The sequence below is a fragment of the Dermacentor albipictus genome, chromosome 1 (genome assembly GCF_038994185.2).
Source record: "Dermacentor albipictus isolate Rhodes 1998 colony chromosome 1, USDA_Dalb.pri_finalv2, whole genome shotgun sequence".
Taxonomy (NCBI): domain Eukaryota; kingdom Metazoa; phylum Arthropoda; class Arachnida; order Ixodida; family Ixodidae; genus Dermacentor; species Dermacentor albipictus.
In genome coordinates this window covers 142,380,991-142,408,893 of record NC_091821.1, presented here as the reverse complement: position 1 = coordinate 142,408,893, position 27,903 = coordinate 142,380,991, and the positions used below count along the sequence as shown (strand labels likewise).

The 27,903-nt window shown below is 47.1% G+C and overlaps 1 protein-coding gene across 1 annotated transcript in view; it reads right to left on the bottom strand.

Moving 5' to 3' along the window:
* Positions 1-27,903, bottom strand: part of LOC135900058 (neuropilin and tolloid-like protein 2) — a 465,151-nt gene that overhangs the window by 402,821 nt on the left and 34,427 nt on the right. Inside the window, exons 2-3 of the mRNA XM_065429491.2 lie at positions 23,669-23,793; positions 20,947-21,526 (exon numbers count right to left, since the gene is read on the bottom strand). Of these exons, the coding sequence (XP_065285563.1) occupies positions 20,947-20,980 (34 nt within the window). The 5' untranslated portion in view covers positions 20,981-21,526; positions 23,669-23,793. The remainder of the gene's footprint in view (positions 1-20,946; positions 21,527-23,668; positions 23,794-27,903) is intronic.

Here is a 27,903-nt window from a genome sequence, read left to right as displayed (position 1 = left end):
CAGGCAAGCTTCTGGGAGAAGCACACAAGAAGGTAAAGGAGAGTGGGACGAGGTGTCAACGGCCGGCCAAACAATTAGTCGCTGAGCACGTGTTGCTGCGCTCACAATCGCTGCGTATGAACATTCAGCCGCGTATAGTTCAGCATCGATCAATAGTAATCAGGACAAAGTGATTAGCACTCGCTCCAGCATGCAATCATCTGAACACACAGATTGCCACCTTCCCGAAGTGCACCGCTTTGCCTGCTAAGTCAAAGGCTCTCCAGGTTATTGCTTCTCTTTCTCCATAGCTTTGTCTTCTAGAACGACTGGGTGGTTGAAATTTTTGGAGCACGTTATTGATGCCAAATAATAGCACGGTCATGCCTCATTTGTTTCTATTCGGATTGCCGAGAAGACAAGAATACCGAAATGGCTGGCTAGGCACAAACCCGCTAGCTTAAGCGGAAGCTTTAGCTCGGGCCCAACTCTGACACGGCCTATTCAAATACATGTAAAACACGAAAACGTTTTTCTCAGATAACCCCTGGACCTATCTTAATCAAATTCGTTCCATTTGAGAGATAAAGTTAAATTCTAGTGACTGTTTAAAGCGGAATTTTGATTTGGGTCCTGAATTCTGTTAGATGAATCTTCAAAAATTCGAATGTTTGAAAAAAAAATAGAAGCAAGAAGTTTACAAATTCATAGCTCTGCATCAAGAGCAGATATCGCGGTTCTGTAAACGGCATCCATTAGACCATTAAAAGCGGACAAATTGGATATGTCATTTTATATCTTACATGAATTTGTTACGTTGTTTACAAGGGTTCTCTAAAAGCTGTATTTACATAATACTATTTCTTTTTTTAGATTCATGTGTAACATATGAAATTTGTCCGCTTTAGATGCACTATTAGAGGCAATTCACAGAATTGTAAGAGGGGAAAATATGATCAAAATGGCAACACTTGAGAGCGCACAGCAAATAATGATTACATAAACAAATGAATAATAAATTAAAGAAAGAAAGAAAGGAAGGAAGGAAGAAAGAAAGAAAGAAAGAAAGAACGGTTCGAGTGAATTTACAAATACGAACTGTAGAGGTTACTTCACCACAAGCACATCCTTAGTGTGGAGAAGCACCTATTTTTTGCTGCAGTGTGGTCACTGAAATAGCTCAGACCGACAGGCGGGCCGACGATGGACGGACAAAGAGAGAGAGAGAGAGAGCGTTATGATGGCGGCAAGTGTAAGTAAGGGGACGCTTATGTGATCTGCATTTTCTACATGTTCTGACCAACATTTTCTATCACTAACGCCTACACAAGTTCACCAGCCTCATATTGCTTTTGCATATCAATCTCCTCTACGAGCTAGGTAATTCTCACTGTTCCCAGGACTTCTGTGCTTGTCTCGGTTACTTGAGGATGAAGGGAATTGAATACGATTACAATATGTTGAATTGTTTCTCTCCCTTGCATACAACAGCGGCAAATACGAAGGTGAATCAGAAAGTCTGCCCCTATTTTTATTAGCCTAAATAAAATACATACAGGTAGATATTTCGCCCTCCTGTGCCTCTCTTTCTTTGTGTGTGTCCTTTTCTTCATCTTGATGTGTCCCTTTACCCCTTACTCAGTGCAGGGTAGCAAACTGGATATCTGTCTTCCGGTTAACCTCGCTGTGTTTTGTATCTAATATGTACTAGGACGAGTCAGAAAGTTTTTGCCCATACTTTTTATTGGCCACAGTAAGGTACATATGGGCAATTACAAATATACGTACTACTATTCTACGTGCCTTATATTATTTTCCCACATAGTACCCACACCGGCTCAGACATTTGTCCCATCGCAGCACTAAATTCGATATGTCCCTGTGCCATGTTAAAAAAGATTAAATTAAAAAGAAGTCGCAGTTTCGCCCGAAAGGCGAAGGATCAGTTGCGATAGCAAATTAGTGGACAGCTATACGAAGTAAGATAGTAGTTTTATCCTCCCGGAAACTTGTAAACATGGGCATACTATACTCGCGGACAACTTTCTGTGGCTATGAAGGGAAAGCTACGGGTGTGTGGCTGCTGCACATGTGTTGCTGCTCCAAGTAGTCCGGCAGCGTTTGGCAGTGCTTTTGGTTCCTCGGAACAAACGCTGAATCAACACAGCTTCCATGTGCGATAATTTCGCGTTTCCCCAGACGCAGATACGAAAAGCCGCAAAATAAGTAAACCTTCGCACTGAGTGGTGTGTTCTCTCTTGTTTAACTCTTGCTCATAAGGTGCGTTTTGTTTTCTCACCCTAAACTTACGTGTCACGTGCGCGCAAGCCAACATGAACACATCTCACTCGATGACCGCGGAAACTCGCTGTGACAACGCTGCAGTGAGGAAACGCGGCAGCAGTGAGCGAATTGACCTTCTTGCAGCCGCTCGCATCAACGCGAACTACGCCGTGAAAACACAGCCCTACTCGGACTCTGTACCCGTCGCACACGGCCTTCAAGATACAGGGGCACGGCCGAGCGCGCGCGGCCGCTGGGGCCGCGTTTTTACAATTGCTAGTAGGTACAGCTATAGACCCTTAAACTTCGTAAAGTAGTGCTACGCTTTAAAGAATGCCGCCTTCTCCTCGCGCGCTCTGGTTGAGGCCGAAGCCGCGTCGCTATTGGCCTAATAGCATCGCGTGGGCCCTCGCGCAGTGCATCAGCGCCATTTTTGCTCGAGAAGCGTCTACGGAGTGGCGAGGAGCGCATGTTGGCGCCGTTGCTACACTCGAGCAGTGTAGGCGGCACCACGGTCGAGGAGGGAGCATGAAAGAGAGGAGAAACGAGGAGGAGTGAAGGCCGAGGAGGAGACTGTAGCTACTTTGCGAAGTTTAAGGGGCTTTAGGTACAGCGGGGCGTGACGCTTTTGACGGCGCTCGACGTTTCTGTGCATGCGCGAGTAAGAGTGTGTGCGAGAGAGAAAATGTGGGGGCCTTTGCTCCTTGAATATGTGACTCTGCCTAGGCACTACGGTGAAGACGTTTTTTAGCGTGTGTAGCGTGCGTTTGTGTCTAGGCGTGCCGGTATGGCGGATGGGGGTCGAGTTTTCTTGCGCTCGGACACTGGCTGCCGGCGCGGTGAAACAGGTAAACCAGCGCGCACTGGACAGTCCATTTGGTGATCGCTGTGTCTAAAGGTACGACGGAGAGACTTTATCGCGCGTGCGGCGCTGGTGCTGAGTCAGTCATGCCGGATTATAACTTTGTCACGCCTTACGGCACTCTACCTTCAAAAAAGAAAAAAAAAAGAAGAATTTCTCCGGGGGAGCAATAGGGGCCATAGTAGAGGCTGGGGCCAGCTTTTCTGGACTTTTCAGGAGCATTTCTGAGTGGTCCCCTTTGAGTGAAACAAATGCACAGCGCCTTAGCAACCACGGTTGAACGAAGTTGCCTGATGTCACGCCGTGAGGATTACTGGCTCGGCGTCTCGTCCACGTTAGGTTAGGTTAGGTAAGTTTAGGTGAGGTTTACGTTAGGTTAGCGTAAAAATGGCTCGGGTGCCGCGGCGTCACAGCGGTTATGCCGTGCGGATTATTGTCTTTGCGTCTCGGCCACGTTATGTTAGGTTAGCTTATTTTACCTTAACTTTGCGTTACGCTAGGTTAGCATAAAAGCCAGCGTGGTGCCGCGTGTTCTCACAACGGTTACGTCGTGACCATTGTTGTCTTTCTTTCTCGGCCTCGTTAGGTTCGGTTAACGTTAGGCTACGTTAACGTTAGGTTAGGTTAGCGTAAAACGCGTTAAGGGGGCGCGACGTATTCTTATAGCGGTTGCGGGGCCGTCGAGTGTCGCAGGCACCCTTTCAGCCACTCACGTTCAACCGTGGTTGCTAAAGTGCTGTGCCTTCTACATTTTCAATATATGCGGATCAGCTTCTTCCACGGTCCTTACTGCTCCCACGGAAACATCTGCGATGTTATCACCTGTTTCGCCGCGCCGGCAGCCAGCGTCCGAGCGTAAACAAACTCGAGCCCACTTCGCAATGCCGGCACGCCTAGGGACAAACGCATACAACGCGCGCTAAAAAACTCCTCCGTAGTGCCTAAGCACAGTCATACATTCAAGGAGCAAAAGCCCCCACATTTTCTCTCTCGCACCCGCTCTTACTCGCGCACGCGCACAGACGTCCGGAGCCTGCGCAAGTGCCACGCCCCGCTGTACCTACTAGCAATTGTAAATGCGCGCCCGGGCCGCCCGGAGTAGAACGTTCCCCCCTCCCTATCCTCACCGCAAGCCTTGCACGCGACGGAAGGCGGCGCGCTTCCTCCGCGCTTTCCGCTGTTGCGTGCGCGAGATTGAGCCGCCATCGCCGACTCACCTTCGCACGCGTTCACTCGCAGATGCAGAATACGGCGCGCGGCGACGACTTTATCGACCGTAGACTTTATACGGAACCTGACGGTGGGCCGACGCCGACGGCAGAAATGCACCTGGACTGTTCATATAATTGCTATCGCAATAAAACAAAAAAGTCTATTTTCTTCCTCCTGCTCTCCCATGCAATGTTTTTTTAAATATTTTATTTCTGCATAATGAATCTGCACGGCCTGGAGGCAAGTAATTGTGGGTGCTGCGCCATAATCGTGCTGCTTCAGATCTTGTATGCCACAAACAAGGGCCCGTTTTCGTAAGAAAGTTATAACGCTAAACTTGTACATTAGACCTGGTGTCACCCAATCGTGATGTTGCACAGATTATTAGCGAAGGCCACAGGCCAATGGCAAAGAGCTCGTATGAAAGAAAAGCTTGGTGAATTCGGCCTCGGATACTTCCAGCACTAAGTCTCAAGCCACAAATATCTGCGTCCGGCACATATATCCGCGGAGACTTAGAGGTAGTTTCTGTTGCATGCTAGAAGAACTACATTATCGGCATATATCATCCTTGGTAAGACGCTACCTTGCAAGCGCGCCCTCTTGCCACAATGAAGATATACATTTTGTCCCACATAACTTGAGCCAAAGCTTTAAAAATGAAAGGCACTCCGGACGCGAGTTGAACCGAACGCATAATGTTGGCACTGGCACTCAGGCTATTTTTTTTTATTTTCCCCTTAATTAACATATTAGTTCAGTTTAATTAATCAACTTTTTAAGTATTGGCTGCAGACTCCAAGTGTGATGCGCAAAGTTGTAGAGATTCTTGAAAAACCTCTCAATAAATTGTTTCCAACACGATTTATCTCACGTAGTCCTTTTTTCCGCGTTCCAAAGAAAGCCCGCGAAATATGAAAAAATACCACGTCACTGGGCGATTGCGCACTGTTATTGTGCTGGTCTCAAGCGTGCGATGAGTGAACAAGTTCGGCTACAGCGAGAATGGCCCACGACAGGGCGTTATGCCTGGTGTAGGTATCTGGGCATGCGGCTGTTATCGCATGACGGCACAAATGCATGCTGCTGGCCGCGCGTTGCCGAAGCGATAAAGCGTCTAAGGCCGCGAAAAAGAAAAGACGAAAGCAGAATTTTGATTCTGCTTGAAAGAAGGAAAGGCCGAAGCGCGTGGGAACGATGGAATGCAATGACGGCTGCTACAATTTAGCCTTTGTATACAAATAACCTTGTAGAAGTTTTCGAATTGAACGATGATGCTACAACTCTGAACCTTAGAGCTCAAATAACAGTGGATAAATCACACGGGGACAAAACTAACTATAATGGTTAAAAAAAAACTGCGCTATATTCAAGGGAAATTGCGCATGTCTTCTTCAGGTGATGACTATTTTCGCACTGGCCCCGTCTGCTCTCCTTCTCACATTTACTGTCTAGCAGACGCTCTTTTTTTGATCTCGCACTCCGCACGTGCGCATCGCTTCGTGGTCGCAGTATCGGGTGGCCGCATCTGGCTTGACACTTGTGCATCGTGACCGGCGCGTCAGTACCCGAGAGAGTGCGCCCGCAATCTGTTCCCCTTTACCGGATGTAGATCATACCTTATGTACCTCGTTGGAACCGATCCCAGTGAATTGCAATATATCCAGTGCTCCTCAGGCGCCGGTATCCCTGCGTGTTCTACACAGCAACGTTACTTGGCTGTGACCAACCTTGAGCAGCAGATATGGCTTACTCCAATGAGGAAAGAGCGGATATGGTTTTGGCTCTAGGCGCTTCAAGTGGACATAGAAGGTGCGCAGTTGAGCTATTTCAGCTCTGGAATCCAGGTACGCGTCCGAGCTCAATGACGACTGTGTGTGCATAACTGCATTGTGCGTGCATATATTCACATTGTCAATTGTTAGGCAACGCACCTGTCTAATATGTCTTGATGTGTGTTCATATATATAACATTTTAGCATTTGAAATTATATAATTCAGTGCCGTACTTGACACACCGGTCGCTCTTCTACAGTTCCATTTGTTTGTATGTGTGCTCTTTTTGTTGTTCAGGTACATTTGTACCAAGGTGTAACCAACTCCTGCTTAAGGCCTGGAATTCAGGCTAGCAGTACTTAATAAATAAATAAATAAATAAATAAATAAATAAATAAATAAATAAATAAATAAATAAATAAATAAATAAATAAATATGAAACGCTTAGCCAGATGGGACTTTTACGAATAAACGATATCAATCTTCGATCCTGGGCGAGGACGTGGAGACAGATATTCTGTAAGAGTTTTCTTCGGACCCACACGCAAGTATTCGTAGTGTGAGTGCTGAAGCTGGAGTGTCAAAGTCTTCACTGTGGAGAGTACTTAAGAAGAGGCAACTTCATCCGTGCTACGTTCAGCTGCACCAGATGTTGGAGCCCCGCGATTTCCAAAACCGAAAGGACTTTGCAAACTGGAGTATAGTCGAAATGGAAGAGGATGCAGGCTTTGTTAACAAAATACTGTGGACCGATTAAGCTATCTTCTCACGTACTGCCCAAGTGAACATCCACAACGCTCACTGGGTTTTGGAGACACATCACCAATATCAATGGTCGGTTAATGTGTGGTGTGGAATTTACGGTGGCGGTATCATTGGCTCCTGTTTTTTGATAACACGCTTACAGGCTAAAGATACGTCAACGACACCCTTGATGGGGCGCTTGAGGATTTTCTTTGCGAAGTTCCATTAGCTCGGATCAAGGATATTTGGTATCAGCATGACGGCGCTCCTGCGCACGGCAGCAGCAAAGCTTGCAGGGGGCTGCATGAAGTATTCCCGCAGCAGTGGATTGGACGGCATGGGCCCATTGCTTGGCCGGCATGGTCGCCAGCTTTATCTCCCCTCGATTCCTTTCTCTGGGGCTACGTCAATCATCAAGTATACCGGACACCAACCACAACATCAGAGAAGCTGAAAGAAAAAATAAGACAAGTCTGCAACTCCATCCCTGATACCATGATCAAGAACGCCTCAGAAAAAGTGCATATGAGATGCCAAATGTGCATTGCAGCAGATGATGATCTCTTCGAACACTCATTATAATAAAGGGTGCTTTTTGGATTGAAGATCACTGGAAAATCATTCCGGCCCTAACGTTGCCTCCCCACCCAACCCCATGACACTCTGTCGGCAGGCTGCCAGCTCTTGCCCACTTCAAGCGTCAAAAAATAAAACGATGTTCTTGTTCTCTTTCTTCTCCTTACACGCTTTATCTCTTCGGCACCACTAGGCCAGCAGCACGCATTTGCGCCGTCATGCGATAAAAGCCGCATGCCCAGATACCTACACCAGGCATAACGCCCTGTCGCGGTCCAGTCTCACTGCAGCCGACCTTGTTCATCCATAGCACGCTTGAGAGCAGCACAGTAACAGTGTGCAATCACCCAGTTACATGGTATTTTTTCATATTTCGCGGGCTTTCTTTAGAACGCGGAAGAAGGGAACACGTGAGATATATCATGTCGGAAGCAATTCATTGACAGGTTTCTCAAGGTCCTCTACAACTTTGCTTATCACCCTTAGGGTCTACAGCCAATACTTAAAAAGTTGATTAATTCACCATAACTAATCTGTTAGTTAAGGGAAAAATAGAAAAAAATGCCTGAGTAACTCTAGGCCAGTGCCAACATTATGCATTCGGTTCAACTCGCGTCCGGAGTGCCTTTCATTTTGAAAACTTTGGCTCAAGTTATGTGGGACCACCTGTGTAGGTAGAAAGGGGCTCCCTCTCCCAAAGCAACAAGGCTGCAAAGGGGCAAACAGCGATCGTTGGCCTGACACATCTTTCGTATAATGGATCTGACCAGATCGGCCGCTGTTGCTTCTGTCTTCTTCATATATTGCCTACTGCAGACATGATTCCTCTCATTTTCTCTTTGTGTACGAGCGTGCGTGTGTTTGCGCGCGTGCGCGCTTCTGCTTGTATGCCTGTGTGTGTGCGCGTTTGCGCGTGTGCGTATATATATATGTGTGTGTGTGTGTGCGTGTGTGTGCGCATGTGTGTGTGTGTGTGTGAGTGTGAGTGTGTGTGTGTGTGTGTGTGTGTGTGTGTGTGTGTGTGTGTGTGTGTGTGTGTTTGTGTGTGTGCGGGGAGGAGTGCGCAGGGTTCACATCAAAGATCAGTACCGCTTCGCAGGAGGAGGACAGCGGAAGGAGACAGGAAAGAGAACGAGATCACAAAGCCCAGTCTGCTACAAGGGGAATGAGCGGCGAGAGGGGTTGCGAGGGCGTAAATCGGGGGAGACGAAGACGGCGTGGTTCCCGCGGTGCATTTCTATTTCGGGCTCCTACGCGAGGAGCAGCGCATTTCCCCGGCGCGAGCGGGTAAGGCTCAGCTGCGCTTCGTTCAGCCGCCTCGTGAGGTAAAAGCGGGCCAGTTGAGGCTGGCATAAACGTGACGCGAAGGCGCACACAAAAAGAAATCACCAATACAAGGGAAACACTCGTATACACACGTCGAAAGGGGAAAAGCCCGACGACCGAGGCCATGAAGATAAAGCCGGGCTAGGCCGGAGGAGTTGAAAGAGAACGGGGGAGTGGGGCGTCTGGAACGGGGTGTCAGGGGGGTAGACGGACAAGGGGGCAAGCAGTGGCAAAGCGAGGCGCCGACACCAAGCTTTCCGAGTTTTCTGCAAATTGGTTCTGCTTCATGCGTTTTCAGACTTCTTTTATAGCATGGGCACAGTTATCGTCTTTTCTCTCCGAATATTTTTTTTTTCTGGCTGAAGCTCCAACTCTTTGGTCTCTGTAGGCCATGCGCAATCATGTGCCAGGCGCCTGTTCGCCCTGTTGAGGTCATTATTGGAGCCGCAGTCCGTTTACGCCCTTCTAGGCCACCCATGCTCCTGCACTGGGACTGCGTACGATTCTTATGTAAAAAAAAAAACTATATATATATATATATATATATATATATATATATATATATATATAAATATATATATATATATATATATATATATATATATATATATATATATATATATATATATATATATATATATATATATATATATATATATATATATATATACAAGGTCATGCGATGCCTGACTAATAATTCCCGTATTTGACGACCCTATATATTTGGGTATCTTCTACGAATCATACGAGGGAAAGAAATAAATGGACAGCTAAAGAGAGTGATTTATTTCAAGAAGTGCAAATATATCGCGCGAGTATGAGCGCTTTAACCAGCCACTATGCACTTAGGATGCGGAAAGCAGGAACGAAGAAGCGATGGGGGGAGGATCCCAATGATGAGAGGAATAATTTTGGCACGATGGTCAAGCTCAGCGCCACGGCATTCCCACAGCCTCGACACGAGTCCTGTGTCGTGTCCAAATCCTGTGTCCAAAAAGAACGCGCAGTATAGTTCGAGCGGGGAGCATTCACTAGGGTCCTACCTACTACATGCAGTGACACGGGAAACATGTATGAACTCATTGTGCTTGGCCTCTGACGACGTGACGATGCTCAAGATCTTTGTGATGAAGAATTTGTGCTCCGTTGACAATGATTAGCCATCGTGCCAAGGATTTTCGTGTGCCCTTTGTCTGTTTTGTCTATTTTCATGTGTCTTTTGTCTGTTTTTGTTAACAGCTGCAGGGCTGGAGGTAAATATATTTTATTTATTTATTTATTTATTTATTTATTTATTTACCTTAAGGGCCCAAAAGGGCATTACATAAGGGGGGATGGCATACAGTAATCATGAACAAGAGTGGTATTTCTTAACTAAGCAACATGTTGGGATGAAGGAAAAGCAGTCATTCATCAAAAAATAGAGCAAAGAGTACAGAATAAATATAAAAAGCACGCACATGTCAAAAGGACTACGTATTGCATATACAGCATCAAATGTTAATATGACTAAAATTGATGATCGGTTTCAAGAAAAGGAAGTAAAGCAGAGTGAAAAGTTGATTGCTGTGTTTGAGCGACAATGCTACACTCTAAAGAAGGTTTACACCATTTGGGGTGTACATCTGCCACACAACAATAATCGCCATCTGCCTTGCTTGCGTTGCCTTTCTTGAAAATGCCGCGCCCGCTACTTTCCTGTCGGCAATGCTATGTCATGCTGATAACGCGCATGCCGCTCGTGAGTTGGAAGTACCGGGCTTGCAGCGTTAAAGAAAGGAAATGTGGGCAAGACAGATGAGGATTATTGTTGTGTGGCAAATGTACACCCCAGAGGGTGCGACTGTTTTTAGGGTGTAGCGGGCAGAAAATTCCCCTCATTGATCGACAAAACAAGGGGCGAATAGTGACATCTTGTACGCGAAAATATAGGTTTTATCTTATGTTCATGGTCGATGCGTGTGGAAATATAGGAAGCCGGGTGAATGAAGGTTCGGTAGGATGGCGAATCACTGCGGAAGAATGATAGGCGGGAAAATTTTCTGCGCATGACAAGTGGTGAAAGATTCAGACTTCGTTTAAGGCAAGATACACTTCCATAGCGAGAATAACATGACAAAATAAACCGTGCCGCTTTGTTTTGAACAGATTCAAGCATATCAGTAAGGTTTGCAGTGTGCGGGTGCCATACTGTCGAAGGGTATTCTAAGGATGGTCTGATTACAGTGTTGTACGCGTGAAGTTTAGTATCTTTGCTTGCAAGTTTCAAGCGGTGTTTCAGGAGACCAAGTTTTTTTTTAATGCTTTGCCGGTGATATATGTGGATGTAATAGCTGCCGCCCGATGTAGCTGTGCTAGCATTTGTCGCCGAGTGACACAGGTTGCCCGTATGCAAATTTCCACGCCTGCGCTTACTTTCACTGCATTGGGAGGCTCTGCTACCAAGACAACCAGGACAGCGTCGAACAGCTCGGTACTAAGCCCGACTCCCAGTGGAGCAGGGCGAATAATCAGTTCTTCGCCGGTTTCGCCATTAAAGGTCAACAAAGATGCCGCCGCCACTTAACTTACTGATGAACTAAATAAGTATATATATACATGGGCAGGACACGTAATGAGGAGGGAAGATAACCGATGGTCATTAAGAGCTACGGAATGGATTCCAAGGGAAGGGAAGCGTAGCAGAGGGCGGCAGAAAGTTAGGTGGGCGCATGAGATTAAGAAGTTTGCAGGGACAACCTGGCCACAATTAGTACATGACCGGGGTAGTTGGAGAAGTATGGGAGAGGCATTTGCCCTGCAGTGGGCGTAACCAGGCTGATGATGATATATATATATATATATATATATATATATATATATATATATATATATATATATATATATATATATATATATATATTTCTCCACCCCCGTGCAGATTAGGAAAGCGGAAACTTGCTTCTAGTTAACCTCCCTGCCTTTCGCCCCCCTAAATGTATACCCCTGCATAAACTTCAGAAAATCACGTTTTCCTTTTTCAAGAAGCCACTTCAGTTGACATCCTTGCCCAAGTAGTTCACCAAGGCAGTCAGTCTGTAGCACAACATTCACGCAGCCATTTTCCCCGACTTCATCCGCACCACCACACAACTACGTTTCCAAGAATCATGCACAGTGCACGAAATGTATGGGACGTTGTGTCAAGACAAAAGAACTCGTCGATGCTAGGCTACATCTGGCCATATTGTATTATTTCATTGGGCAGTTATTCACCGCACGAGCGTTTTCAGCGAGGATATCTATCGTTTCACGCAAGTATCCACCCGCATACTACTGACCTCAGCCGGCTTCCCCCATCGAAGTTCTTACAGAGCATGCTCGTGACTCCCGTGCAGCCCTTGTGATCTATAAGCTTGTCCTTGGCATTCCTTATTTATTTTCACTGATTAGGAGCTCGGCGACAGATTTCGTGGTCTTTGGTTTGACATCCCTCCACAAGTCGTTCTCGTTCGGCTTGAGATGCTACACAATAATTACAACTTTTATTTCCCATTTATCGAGGCACAATGGAGTGCTGTCGCTTTTTACTCACGATCCGAACATATTGTATGGCCACATTAAGGTTGCATAGTTTTGCACTAGTCTAGGTCTATATGGCGGCCATTTGATACTGCTGTTTAACCTAAACGCGCTTGAATATGGTTATGTTAGCTTTAATCTGAGTAACCCGAAGGCTTGGCAGGCTTGTCGTAATTAGACACTGAAGGCCGTGCTCCATTTTACACCTGAAAAACGATAAAATGCGCGTTGAGAATTTTTTATTTTTCTATTTGAGGGCGGTGATGTCTGGTAAAACGACAGGGCACTCTGCCCTGCACATGATGAAATGACAAAAACGTTTGTCACAGCTTTCGTGCCTTCTTGAATGAAAGACTGGTTTGTTATGCGTTCGCAAAAAACTCCGCCATTTCAACAGTTGTCCTAACGCTTTCAAGAACAAGCGCGTGCGGGCATAACTGTCTTCCGGGTATTGTTGTATGTTATCTTCATTCCGTTTCTTTCTGAAGAAAGTAACTAGGGAGGACATACGGCTGGAAAGTTCCTTAGTTCACAAGTCAGTGAATCAGTAAAGCGTATCTTTACTGACCGTAAAACGCACGCAACATACATTCCACAGCGCCTAAGAGTTTAGACGCTGATGCAGCCTCGCTTCGCAATATACAAAGACGAACTGAGGGGTAGGGTCAGAGGCTTGTGATAAGAAAAGCACTAAGCTTGACTCACTAGCCGCCAACCCTATTATCTATGAAATAATAATTAAAAATAACGGAAAGAGAAAGTACCACATATTTTTAAGTGCATGAACGCACGCACACACGCACGCACGCACGCCCGCACGCAAAAGAACCGTAAAAATTAAGCGTTTTTGAAAGTGTCCCCAGACGTTCGCAAAGGCAACCACGCCAGGAAAGCTGACACCTTTAAGAACCCAAGAAAAGCACGCGCGTGGCGTGTCTGTCACACCGCGGCTGTGACGGTTGTCTTAGAAGCCCGTCACTAGTATGAAATCACGCTCGCAAATACTATTAAGAGCTGTATTAGTGTCTAATGAAGGGCAGTTGCGGTGTTTCCCATAACTTTTGTGTCTTCTGGCGCGTTGCTGGTAATCTTTTCGCCGCTAGTTGTTCGGGCGTTCGGCATAGGGCCCTGTAGCGTCGTCAGGGAATGTTGGCACCGTTTTATTAGTTCGAAACTTGTTCCTTTCTGCCGTGTGTACATATTTGTACGCACGCGTGTACGAACGTGCCGGAAGGCGCCCAGGTCTTTCGAAAAAAGATATGGTTGCCTTGAAAACGTTGCATTCAAATGAGGCTGATGCGATACATCGCCTCAGCGAATGACACGCATGTAACATGCTACCGTCGCCATTGTTGCAAAAGCCGCAGGGAAATTATCAAAAGAGCACTGCGAAAACTCACACCACTGAAGAAGTTAAGAAGAATTAGTTGGTCTAGTTGGGGTCTTGGTATTGCCTCACGAGGAAAATTACCGCAACAAAATGACAACGCCCACAGGAAGGGAACACAAAGACAAGAGCAATGAAAGAAGTTAGCGCTGTGTTTTAAACCTTATTCGTGAGGTTTGGCCGTCGAAAATCATCTTTCGTGGGTTGGCTTTAGAAATGAGAAAACATGAGGCAAGACCACACAGTGAGGTACGTAGTGAAATAGTTTTTGGCTCCTGTAACGTGTCCTTGCGTGCAGCGTGTGTGTGTCTGTGAGTAAGTTTCTGTGTGCGAGTGAGTCAGTGTGTGCGTGTGTCTGTATGTGTGCGAGTAAGTGAGTCAGTCTGTACGCGTGTCTGTGTATGTGCGTGCCTGTGTGTGCGAATGAGTGAGTCAATCTGTACGTATGTCTGTGGCTGTGTATGCGCGTGTGAGTGAGTGAGTGAGTGAGTGAGTGAGTGAGTGAGTGAGTGAGTGAGTGAGTGAGTGAGTGAGTGAGTGAGTGAGTGAGTGAGTGAGTGAGTGAGTGAGTGAGTGAGTGAGTGAGTGAGTGAGTGAGTGAGTGAGTGAGTGAGTGAATGAGTGAATGAGTCAGTGTGTACGTGTGTTTGTGTATGTGCCTGCGAGTAAGCGTGTGTCCGTGCGTGTGTGTATGCGTACGAGTGCGTGAGTCAGTGTGTACGTGTGTCTGTGTATGTGCGTGTGTGTACGTGCGTGTTTGTGCGTGCGTGCGAGTGAGTGAGCCAGTGTGTACATGTGTCTGCATGTGCGTGTGAGTGAGTGTGTGTTTTCGTGTGCGCTTGCGAGTGAGTGAGTCAGTGTGTACGTGTGTCTGTGTATGTGCGTGTGTGTACGTGCGATTGAGTGAGTCAGTGTGTACGCGGGTCTATGTTAGTGTATGTGCATGAGATTGAGTGTGTGTGCGTGCGTGTGTATGCATGCAAGGGAGCGAGTCAGTGCGCACGTGTGTCTGTGTATATGCGAGTGAGTGTGTGTGCGTGTGGGTTTGTATGTGCGTGCGAGTGAGTGAGTTAGCGTTGTTGTGATCGGCCGTTCATCCGCGACACCCCTCGGTCACGGCTTGCACGATTATGGGGAACGGGCCGACGGCCTCGTCAAAATGGGTCTCGGCACGGATGAATTATTACCAGCGCGGGACGTCGTTCAGAAGAGGTGTAAGCAATTAGCAATGATACGGCTGTCAGCTGTCAGCAGAACAAACTGCCATGTCGAAGCCGGAGACGTGGTCAGTGCGATGATCCAGCCAACACCTGTCAGAGTACGATCGGATTCAGCGAAAAGGGCAACCAACCTCCGGATTGGTGGGACCTGATGTCATCGGCCTCCTGACACCGGCTTGGGGGAAGTGACTAAACAATCATCATGCAAGGCATAAAAGGAGCTACGGATGGCGGGAGGATCGGCGACTACCACTTCATCATCAAGTTTTCTGTATTACTTTGAATATTCTTGTACATATGTAAATATATACGTGTTTGTCCCACGTCCTGAATATCAGACCCAGCCTCACGTTGACTCACCCCTTCACGAGGAAAGAGGATCCCACGTCTTCAAACCCCGAGTCGCAACAGTGTGTACATATGTCTGTGCCTGTGTGTGCGCGTGCGAGTGATTCAGTCAGTGCGTACGTGTGTCTGTGTCTGTGCGTGTGCATGCGAATGAGCGTGTGTGTGTGCGCGTGTGTGTGGATGCGTACGAGTGTCAGTGTGTACGTGTGTCTGTGCATGTACGTGGGAGTGAGTGTGCGTGTGCGTTTGTGTGCGCGTGCGAGGGAGTGAGTCAGTATGTATGTGTTTCTGTGTATGTGCGTGTGAGTGAGTGAGTCACTGTGCACGTGTGTATGTGTACGTGCGTGCGAGCGTACGTGTGTATATATGTGCATGCGAGTGAATGTATGTGCGTGCGTGTGTGTGCGCGAGTGAGTGAGTAAGTGTGTCTGTGTATGTGCGTGTGAGGGAGTGTGTGTGCGTGCGAGTGTGCGTGCGTGCGTGCGTGTGTGTTTGTGGGAGTGAGTGAGTCAGTGTGTACGTGTGTATGTGAGGGCGAGTGAGAGTGTGTGTGTGTGTGCCGTGCATGGTAGTGAGTGAGCCAATATGTGGTATACATATTTAAAGAAATATTTATTTTTACTTTCATTATTATTACTTAGTTTATTTGTTGCTGTAGAACATACAAATATGTAGTATCCGGCGTAATCTATCCACGGTAATTGATATATAAAAGAAACAAGCAAGATACATATATTATGAAGGAAAACTTGAGCTGAAAAGTCAGCCTGAGCCAGTGTGTTCCAGCTAGCTGTCCAGCTTTGTGATACAAAAGGGCGCAAGATGAATGGGATAGAATGACGAGGATGACAATTATAATAGAGAAATACACGATGAAAAGTACATGATGGACAAGTACACGAATAAAAAAAAAGTGCAAGCAGAGCTTACAGTGGCACATCTATTTCGTTCTCTTTAAAGAAAGTCAAAATTACTTTTTTTTAGCCTTCTTATGCCGGTTCAATTTTGTTTTAGCCTTGTTATCCTGAAAGTCTTGTTACCGTGACCAGTCTTTTCATAGGAGCATAGAAAAAATGTAGGAAGCCACACATATTTTCCACATGGTTGCACCTGGTAAAGCTGCAACATAGCTTTATAATGCGCCTTTTTTTCTGAGCGACGCCGTTACTATCGTCTTATAAATGCAACAATTTGCATGTATTGATCCTGGTAGAGCAACCAGAGGATGTTTCCTAGTGTCCGTGTTCTTACGTACGTTCTGTGAATTCATCTCCGGCACTTAGGGCCAGCATAAACGCTACAACACATAAAAAGCTAATAGTGCCTGAGGACTTGCTGGAACTTGTGTGTACAATAACGATGGCACACCCTGCCACATTAAATATTCCCCTATGGTCAACGCGGGAAAAGTAAATTTTTGACCTACCGAATGGCAACAGTGCGTTAACTTTACTGTATATTTACAACACTAACACTGCGCTAATTTATTCATTCTTAGTACTTTATATGTACCTATATTTCATTACTGACTGTTCGGTTCCGCAGTAAACCGTAAAGCGCACAGAAAAAAATGAGTGGAAGGAGGCATGTGGGTAGGAATCACAATGTCTTCAATACATGACACTCATACCACTCGCTGCCAGGCTGTGCCAGAAGCAGGGAACATCGCGGGAAAGCACACGCGTGCAGAAGTAAAGGCACGGAGTGTCCGGAACACGCTCGGACGGTTCAAGTGTGCAAGGCAGACCACCAGATCTTCTAACACAGACTGCCAGAAAACATTTGTGCCTGATGGCAGTAAAACAAAAAGACGCAGGCCTTCGCGGCACACGCAGCACAGCGTAAGCTAGAGGAGCGCTTCCATAGGAGCTCCATTTTCGGCAGCACGCGCCAGAGGGGTCCGTACCTTGCGAGGAAACACTATGACGTGTACCGAAGAGCAAACACAGGTACTGTGACTACGCAGCGCACATGGCACATCCCTTGATCTGTGGTACGATATGATGCTGTTGATTATGATGGTGATCATTTATTTGCATCCCCTTTGAAGCGAGGCGTTGACAAATAGTCACCTAGCCTGCTTGAGTTTACCAGGTCCGGCTACATGCAACATGCAATTGATATATTCAACTGCTACATGTCGGGACACTTGATGCAATGCAATCCAACTGCAATGCAAAATTTTCACGTATCGACGCTACACGGCGCGCATGCCAAGTTGTGACAAGTGGCACAATACGATGTTTATTATTATTATTATTATTATTATCATCATCATCATTATTATCATCATTATTATTGGTATCCCCTTTGAAACGGAGCGGGGACAAAAGTCACCCAGCCAGCTTGATTTAATAAGGCATACTGTACGTGGTTTTCGTTCTAGCATTTTTGCATGCGTCTGCTTAATACTCTTTTTCTTCCGCAAACCTTCTCCATCTACATTTTACCGCTACCTGTGCAACTGCTAAATGGCGTACCACCTGGTGTACTATTATATAACTGCAATGCAAAGTGTGAGCGTATTGATACTACGTGGCACACATCTCACATCGCGCGTCTGCTCGCGCTCTAGGACGCGTGTATAAAGCATTTTTTTTCCGCGCCAAGCCCGCAAGCGCTGGTGTGGCTCAGTGGTAGAGTAGCTGAGTTCCGCGCAGCAGGCCCTGGTTCAAACGCAGTGGGAACTGGGAATTTTTTTTTTTTGCACTCCCGGCGATATCTGCGGCGGACACCGGCGGCTGATACCATCGCCAACCGAAACGGCTATTAGAATGAGCCCATAGCAGCTTACGCTGTAAAAACACTGCTAACTGCAGCTTTATATTTTTGAACTAAATGTTGTATTTTCCGTTATTAGTTTAACGTCTAGTACACTAGACGTTAAAGAGGCAGGTTGCTTCAGCATTTTCTTGCCGATAGCTACAGCTTCGCTGAATGGATATCCAGCGCCTACAACGAGCGAAATATTCATAGGTATTCAGCCACCATAAACAATGCCTCTCCTTGTTTGAGAAAGTCTGTTCCAAATGTTCGGAGTAAGCAGACGATTAGCCTCAGAGTAATGTTATAGAAGGGTGCTGCGTCCGTTGCATTTGTGACGCTAGATGAGCTTACAAGCTATGGGAGCCACTTTTAGCTACTTTTAAGGTACAGTGCTCAGCCATTGAATCGCTATATTCAGACAGCATGGTGGCCGGCGCTTTTTGCGCCACCAATGATTGCTGGGTGATCGCTGAGGAGGACGAATGCAGTTACGATGCATCAGAAATATTCTGGCTTTCATGTGACACAAAAATGCGTCATCTCAGTGTCACTAGAGCCCAATGGTAGCGCAAGAAAGTACTGGCTGCCATGTTGTCCGAGTATTGCGTTTCAATTGCTGAGCACTGTACGTGCACTGTCAAAGATTATCTAAACGGAAATATTCCAATCTTCTTGACTGAAAAGGACTTGCTGAATCAGTATCGAGCTCTTCAACCCAGACGTCTAGAAGGGACAGGATTAGCGGGTGTTCCATGAAATGAATGAAAAGGGAACATTCTACCTCATGGTACGTGCATTTCGGATGGTTGTTTCTGAAAATTTAGACCAATGTTCCGGCAGCTGTGTTATGTTGCGATACTGCTTCACATGCTTCAAATTTCTTTTTTATGGTTAATAGCCATCTTTGCCGTGGAAAACGAGGACACTTCAGTTACGGCGTGGCCAGAATAGGCGCGAGTGGATTGGCTAGTGTGCGTTGCTGACGTTGCAGCAGCGTGGATCTGACGTCACGGCGGAAAGCAAAACTTCGCACACCGTCGCCGCTATTGGGAATTGAAATCATGTCACCACAGCAATATGAAGCTGGGAGCCTTATGGAATTGACACTGATCTATCCTCTGCGTAACATGCATAACTTAAGCGTTTGCAGCTTTTTAGCGGATTTCGTAGCCTCGGCGGATAAGATTCCAAGAGTAGGGACGCTTGCGCGCACATGCGCTTGCGTTTCTGAGACACCGTCAGCCAATGAACTCACGCAGGATAGCTCCAGCTGCGTGTAACATTTAGGATCAGTGTGAATCTGGGAGCTCGGCGAGCTAACCACTGAGCTCTTGGGCGACTTGCGTGCTAGGGAGTTGGTGTGCTATTTGTTAAGCGCATGCGCGACATAGTAGGTCATGCGCGTATATTTCGCAGGCAACGCAGGTAATACGCTCACGCAGCATAGCTCGCATTGGCCGAAACTTGTGAAATCGTAATTGCTGAAAAGCAATGTAGTGCACGGTGAAGAAAGAAGCTATCGATGAATATGAGCGAATGGATGAAGGCGGTCGCAAATAGGATGGCCCGGTTAGTACGACTTGCAGAAGTCAGAGATCTCCGAAATTTTTCGTAATATGCTTTTTACGCTCGGCAGCACCGATTTGAAGCGTCGTGACTATTATCTAGTTCTTGCAACAAGCATCTGTCGAGAGATTGAAATTGTGCTGAAATTTATTTCTTGAGAAGAATGGGCACGGCGATCAGCCCCTCTAAAAAGATCAATGAGTTTAGTTCTCATATTAATACGTCTGCTATGGGAAAAGTAGTGCATATATTGAGCTACCAACTAGCGTTCGTGATACGGAGTGATATCGCTGGGCAAGCAACTCCGGTAATATGAACAACTCACGTAAAGCAGTAGTTGTTTTTGTTTGTACACCGGTTTATTGCCTTTTTTTTTACTTTCACGCTTTCTACCGTGAAGCAATGTTTGTGCACATTATGTCACTTCTGTTTCTTTATAATGAGGCTTTCCTATTCGAACACTGGTTCTAATAGGACAGCCCCAGCGCTCCCAGAGCCTAATATAAAAATGTGACCAGTCGCTTGGGCAAGCGAACAGAAGTCAAGTCTACGACATACTATGCGCGTATACGTGCACTTCCTCTTGTGTATAAGGTAAAGTTAACTTCGCAAGAAACTCCGACGTTCAATTACACCGCATGTTCGGTTCATTCATCTGGACGCGTAGACTGTGTCATTCTCAGGGGCTCCGAGCTCCCGTAAATATTCATAAAGGCGCGCCGGTTAACTGAGCTTTTCGCAATTCTCGAGAAGGATCTCCCACTCACACTGGCGTACGAACAGCTTGGATAGTCTTCGTGTCCGCTGTATGAGCGGCGTTGACTTTTTATATAATCCACATATCTCTCTTATTCGGCCATGTTTTCGTAACGTGCTGGTGTCGAGCTAAAAAAACTAACAGGGACCAATACAAAAATAGAAAGCGGTGACTTTTCCTGAAGAAACAGGGAGTGACGAAAATGTTTATCGTCTTCTTTATTTATTTCGCATCCTTGTGAAGAGAAAACCCTCTGCTGTACGCACTGGATAAGAACTGCTGCGGTGGTACGTGTTCGGCGAAACGGGCTTGTTATCGCTCGCGATTTCGGTGAACGGGCCACGCACAAGAGTGCCGCAGTCTTTCGAGCGCCCAGTCGGACGCTGCTCGTGTCGTGTGTACGCGAGCTACAAGCCAGACAGCAACAGGGCTGCGGTCTGACTCTTAGCCATTGCCGGGCCCGCGCATGCGGCCGGGGCACGCGTGCATCTCTGGCGCCGCCCCGGTGCCGGCGCGCGCGATCGACGCAGGCACGTGGCCGGCCACTGCGGCTCGGGGTGGACGAGCACGCGGTCTCCTCACCTGCAACAGCCAGGCGTCCTGGAGAGCGCCGCATTGAGCTGGCTGGCGGCTCCGGGGCGCTCTTCCGTGCAGTTCGTGGCTCGGAGCGCACGCACACACACGCTGGAGGCAGGCCGGCGTTGCCGTGGCGGGGCTACCCCATGCCGCCGCTGGTGGCCGCCTCGCTGGGCTCGTGGGGTCGGCTGAGGCGCGGCACCCGGCGCAGCTCGACGGGGCGGGCCAGGCTCAGCATCATGGGGGTCGCTCACATGCCGACGGGGACGGTGGTGCGGGGGAGGCCGTGAGGTGGTGGGCAGAGGGAGTAGACACGGCGGCGGACTGTTGGGTTGGTGGGCTGCGGCCTGCGATTCCAGCGCGTAACCCCCCCGCGGGAAGTGGCTGCTCCGACTGCCGCCCCCGCGGACGCTGCCGCTCGGCGCGCCCTCGTTCGCCGGCTCCGCGACCAGCGCCGCCGGCGGAAACGCGGGGCTGCGGCCGCGAGGGCTCGGGCTCCGGGACGCGAGTCTCGGAGGCTGCGCTAGTGGGCCCCGCGTCTCGAACGGTCCGCCGTGTCGCCGATTTATTGTGCTCGGTTGCAGTACTGCTGAAAGAATCAACTGGGCAAAGTAAGCTCTTCGGGCAGTTGGTAGATATTCGCAAATAATAATAATAATAATAATAATAATAATAATAATAATAATAATAATAATAATAATAATAATAATAATAATAATAATAATAATAATAATAATAATAATAATAATAAGCGAGCACGGAAAAGAGACCGATAGTCAGTTTGTCTCGTAGCGTCGTCAGGCTACGGCGACGTATGCTATAGTCACTGTATTGCAAACCAAGTCCAACATTGCTGTGTTACGGAGGGAATTACACACCGATTTTCTCCCTTTACGCGACACATGGTCGCACAGGTTGGACACAGCGTTTCAACCGAAACAGACGTCGCCTTCGACTGTTTCTCAGGCACACACACACAGATATTGAGACGACGCGATCATTCCCCCTGGAAGCGTTAGTTTTGGTGTTTCTCCCTTGTTTGGAAGCATGTGCAAGGGGAGAGGAGAAAAGAACCCAGAGTTCGCACTCACATTCATCATCTCCTCTTCTTTTGAGAATCACAACGCTAGCCACGGAGTCTTCCAGACGCGACGCGAACCTACGGCAGGCGGAGAGTGAGAACACTCATTCATGTAGCAGGCCGCTTATTGCGCTGGTTTCTTGTTTTCGTGGCATCGACAAGAAGCAACGATTTGAGCCTGTGCCGCGCGGTGTTTGTGACGCAACGCAATGTTATAGTAATAGTGCTCGCAACTGAGATTGACCCAACTTGCCTTTTTGCACAAAGCCAGCCCGGATTCTGTAACATCCACCCAGCAGTTAAATTATTTATTACGTACTGCACACCCTTGGGTTCACGCAGGTGGACAGTTTCAAAATTACATACATAATTGTAGCAAGCATGTGACGCCCCCTCAGGCATAATGTTCGTTCGCCGCCAGGCTCGGTGGCCTGCCAAGCTCGGCAGACAACATTGGTCACCGCACCGCAATAAACACCGACGAGCATGGCTGCTCGGCGGGCAGTCATCGTTCAGCACCACCACGCTGCGGAGCGTCCGTCTATCGGACGGTGCCTCGAGCCCTCCCTTGTTCACGAAACCGGGTGGATCGTGACACTGGCGACGAGGATGGGATCAGAACCCACGCGGGCAAAGCCCAATGGATTAGGAACAACAAGCAACAATGGAACCTGCTTCTAGATTACTGTAATATTAGCACAACAATAGCAGAGGTGTGAAAGGGTACAACAATGCAACTTTAGTGTGGTAGCAAAGACTACCGAGCTGCCTGGATTTACCTGGAAACCGTGCGAGGAATAAAAACAGTATATGTGTCAGTTCTAGCACAATAATGGTGCCAGAGAATTAGCCTGACGGTGGCCTCCTGGGTATGGTTATTAAAGGTTAAAGATACCTGATAGGTCGACGCCAAAAACAGTGAAAGGCAGTAAATTATAAATAAAAAAATAAATTATGGGGTTTTACGTTCCAAAACCACATTCTGGCTGTGAGGCGCGCCGTAGTAGGGGACTCCAGAAATTTCGACCACCTGGGGTTCTTTAACGTGTACCTAAATCTAAGTACACGGGTGTTTTCGCATTTCGCCCCCATCGAAGTGCGGCCGCCATGGCCGGGATTCGATCCCGCTACCTCGTGCTCAGCAGCCTAACACCATAGACACTGAGCAACCATGGCGGGTAGTAAATTATAAACTGCTTGCTCTCGACGTGTTTTGAGAAGAGGAATGTTATTTGGATTTCATTATTTCTGATAACGAATCAGATCTTGAGAATTCGTTGTAAATTGTAAATAAACCTGACCGCTTTTCCCTGTACTCTTTCGATTGGTTTTAAGTTTATGCGGTAGGAAACGGAGTTTCGAAAGGTAGTTGAGCAAATATTATTACCATGCTTATTTCAGGAAACATTAGTTGGTAATGTCACGACTAAGTATTTGTAATTCTCTACTTTCTTTGAGAGACGATGAACCAAAGTTTAGGTACAGGACAGAAGTGTTTTTTTTTACCCGTAATAAGGAAGAAGACAGTTTGGAGGTGTTAACTACCATCTCCAATTCTTTGCACCATTTCAATATGTTATTCGGGTTGTTATTTAGCTCAATTTTGTCACCAGGACAAAAAAAGTTATTTGAGCAAAACGCACTCACATGCAAACAGTCGAATTTGGATTTGTCGCATTGTACCCAGGACCTGGGGAGCCGAAAAGCACGGAAAAGTTCAAGGGAACGTTGAGCTGGTCCGGTCATGTGTTGCGAACACAAAAGAGCTTTATCTGCAAAAAGACAACAAGAACCGTTTTCTAATATTATTATACTGTTGTTATTCGGCATCGATTCAAAAATATCGCTGGAGAACATGAGATGAAAGTAAAAAGGAAAGACAGGAAGGTTAGCCCCAGTGTACCTTCGGGTCTACTGCGCTACACTTGAGGGCGCAGAAAGGGGCTTCTGGGGGGAGAGGGGACAAAAATATATGGAGGAAGGAAAACAGGCAATGTTCCCACGAACCTAAACAAACGTTCACTGTCTCAGAGGACTACGACTAGAGCATACAGGTGTCTCCAAAAACAGGAGTAAGGCTTCAAGGTATTTCTGAATACATTAGTTCCGAGGGCAAGACCTAGGGTTCTTTCTTCCGCAAAAGATTTGTTGTTTATAGGCAGCTGAGACTAGCTCGGATGCCGACTTTTCCTGTGGAATATTAGTATACGGCACTATCTAAGGAATGCGTAAGCGATCCTGAAGTTTCAGCGTTCATGAACGCCCAACAACCAAATGATGCAGCAAATATTCTTCGCAACGGGCCAGTCTAGAAGGCAGTTTAAGCCGCACAGAAGCATTGAGTGGGCACAGATAACATTTTTTAAAGACCAGTGACGTTAACTGCGGCGACCTGACGCAACAATCGAAGGAATAAAATTGCCGTGCAGTATCTGTTCTGGCTGAATGCGTAGAGTTGAGATTACATGCCCTATTAATATTATGAATGAGCGTGGCACAACTTCATCTGCACTGATGTTGCCGCTAATGCCGCAGTGACCCTGCGGTTCGCACTGTATTTGGCTGTAAAGAATCAAGAAATTACAGCGAGAGAGAATCAAATCCGGTCCGTGAGGTCACCTTGCTTCGTCCAAGGCATAGAGAGATTGCACGCTGCTTTTTACTGTACTGCAATGGGCCGGAAACGGGAACCTGGCCGGGTAGCTTGGCGGTTTGGAATGAGGAAGACCGTACCTGATGAATGGCCACCGAGCGATGAGACGCGACGGCCGGGCACCCGCATTCCCCTTCCACGGCTTTCGCGGGCTGATTGCGAAGAGAGAGCTCGAGCAGTAGTCCTTCCACTGTCAGTTAGATCCCCTTTCCGTTGCCAGACATGTGATATTATTAGGTCGATTCAGTGAAGACCTCCATGCCACTCCAGCAGCAGTTTAATAGGAATGCTATGAATGCTCCGGATTTTTTTTTTGCTTCGGGGGAAGAGACTAAGACTGAATAGAAGATTGCAAACAGAGGACTAGAAAGTAAGCCATCGCAAAGCATGTGAAAAAGGTTAGCAAAATAGTAGATGTTTTCTTTCAAGTGTTTGACATAGTGCGTCCGCGTCAGCAACCTGTCAGTTGCAACTGCCAGGAACATCTGAATTTTTGTGATATAAGATACGGGACTGCTTGCAACCTTTAGTACATATATAGCGTGAAATTTCGTGCCTCGTAAAGGGAGTCGTAAAGCACTTCTCAAGCGACGTTTCTAGGCTATAGCGCATAAGGAACTCTGCTGTCAAGTTGTTGTCCTTTTGTAGTCTTGCGCACAGCACGCGCAGGTTGCGATCTGATGGTCGTATAGATGTCACCCGAATAAAGCGAAATATGCACTGAATTATGCTTACACTCCTTAAGGACAATACGGGAGGGGTCAAATAAGGCTGGGCTTAAAATCCCACCCTGAGAAGCATTATGCAATACTTTGTGAACCGTGGTATCTGCCATAGCTTCTAGTGTTTCGCTAATGTCGCAGCAGAGTAGTACTGGCGACTGCAGCACCACAAGATCACGTGTGAGCTTAGGTGACTGTTGAAATGGGCTGAATTTCTGTGGAACAGACGAAATACATCTCATAATGACCAGGTTGCTGTGAACGTGGAATCAGTGCACGTCCCCACTGGTAGACCTGTCTATTTTCCTGTTTGCTACCGGGAGTTTTGTTTGCTACCGGGAGTTTTGGCCTCTCGTCTTGGTGCGTATTTGTTTGCCTTACTTTTCGTTCAGTTTTCTTCTAGAGCAGCAGCGTACAACCACAGGCTTTGGTAGCGTTTTGTGGCTACTCGTCTTCACACTTCTCTGACGAGCTTCTGACACCACCCTTATTGTCGAAAGCACGCGCTTAATTTTCACATCTGAGAAAGCCTGTTTTCTGCCGCTATAGTTAGCGCTGTAACAGTTAAATGGCCTGACGTTACCTGTTCTTAAATCTTATTTCACGATAAAGCAAGGGAGACCATAGGTTATCATGACGTTTGCAGACAGAAGCAATCACCTAATTGTGAGTGGAGTGTGAGTGCAGAAGAGAATAACACCTGACCTGGTCAACAGTGGGTGGCGATTGAGCTGCGTAACTATGCAGCACCTCCCCCCGCCAAGAACAAAGAACACGGGACTAGCTTCATAGAGCTCTTCATAATTGTACAGTGTTCTTCCGCTAAGTGGGCCTGAGTGGACACTTCGCAAGTCAGTACCCAAAGCGAGGTCACCGTATTAAGTCATACGGGTTTGTGATAGGTTTGCAAACTTTTGTCGTGCTACATGTCGTGCTGTGTGCGTGTGCGTGCGTGCGTGCATGTGTGTGTGTGCGCGTGCGAGTGGGCGTGCGTGCGTGTGTGCGTGCGTGCGTGCGAGTGTGCGTGCGTGCGTGCGTGCGTGTGTGTTTGTGGGAGTGAGTGAGTCAGTGTGTACGTGTGTATGTGAGGGCGAGTGTGTGTGTGTGTGTGTGTGTGTGTGTGTGTGTGTGCGTGTGCGTGTGCGCGTCCGCGTGCGCGCGCGCGCGTATGAATAGCCGGAGACTGACCCCTTCCGAAAGGAATAGAAGATCGGTGCCCACCGATCACTCTGGCGTCGTATAATAAACCATTTTGCGTGGCAGTGTAATGTTATCGAGCCGTTTCCGCACGTATGCTACATCTCTCTGCTTTGACGAGGATCCGTTCTTGCGGCATTTTTTACCTTCCGTCGCACGCAGCCGCGAATTCCGACCAGCCACCACAAGCTTAGTAAGAGGAAATGGACCAACCGCAGACGCCGGCACCAGCCTCCTAATAAAGTTGTTTGCTTTCACGTTGCTGGCTCGGCCCCGTTGAAGCCCTCTCAAGTTAAGCGTGCTCCTCGCCTCTTGTCACCCAGTTAGATAAGAAAAACTGCTCAATGTAGGCAATGCAGTGCCATTTGTGCTAGTGAAGGTGTTACTAAACAACTTTAATCACTCATATCATCAGCGTTCATTCGACAGCGGAGTGCTGTGAAAAGGCTGCGACGAAAGTCTCCAATATTTCCAATATTGGATACCCTGCAGCGTCTGCCGGCCGAAGCTTGGGAGCCCTAATGCCGGCGACAAACCACGTGATCGGTTGACTCAACAGCGAATGGCTACAGTGTCATTTGTGCTAGTGAAGGTGTTACTAAACACTTTTAATCACTTATATCGATGTTCATTTGTCAGCGGAATGCTGTGAAAAGGCGACGAAGAAAGTCTTCAAGATTACAAATATCGTTAAATAAATAAATAAATAAATAAATAAATAAATAAATAAATAAATAAATAAATAAATAGTACCGAGCTGCCACGCTTGATTAGTCGAACAATACGTACCGCATTGTTCGACTTATCAAAAGTGGCAGCTCGGTATTATTTATCTGTTTAACGATATTTGAAATGTTGGCGACTTTCATCGCCGGCTTTTTCACAACATTCCGTTGTCAAATAAACAGAGATATTAGGGATTAAATGTGTTTAATAACGCTGAAGGAAAAAAAGAGGAGAAAAGAAAATAAGAGTAACATAATAAATTTACATATTACCTCAGGGTATTGGAGTTGAATGAATTCGTAATTATAGCTGTTGCTTATAAAGCCAAGGAGGTTCGAGTAGACGGGTTCGCTGTGCGACGTGCACCATTCTCGATAAACCTCGTCATATGCACAGTGGAGAGATAGTTCACGGAGGGCCGCCTTTGTACGAACGGCCAGCGCTCAGCATTCTCATAAAATTTGCTTTAAATGTCGTGCGGTTCGCAGACTAGTTCTCTCGATGGTGGCGACGTCTCTCATAGATAGGTCACAGATGGGGTTTTCGTTGCTCTTGTTCTTATTCTTGTGAGTGTGACGGAGTGT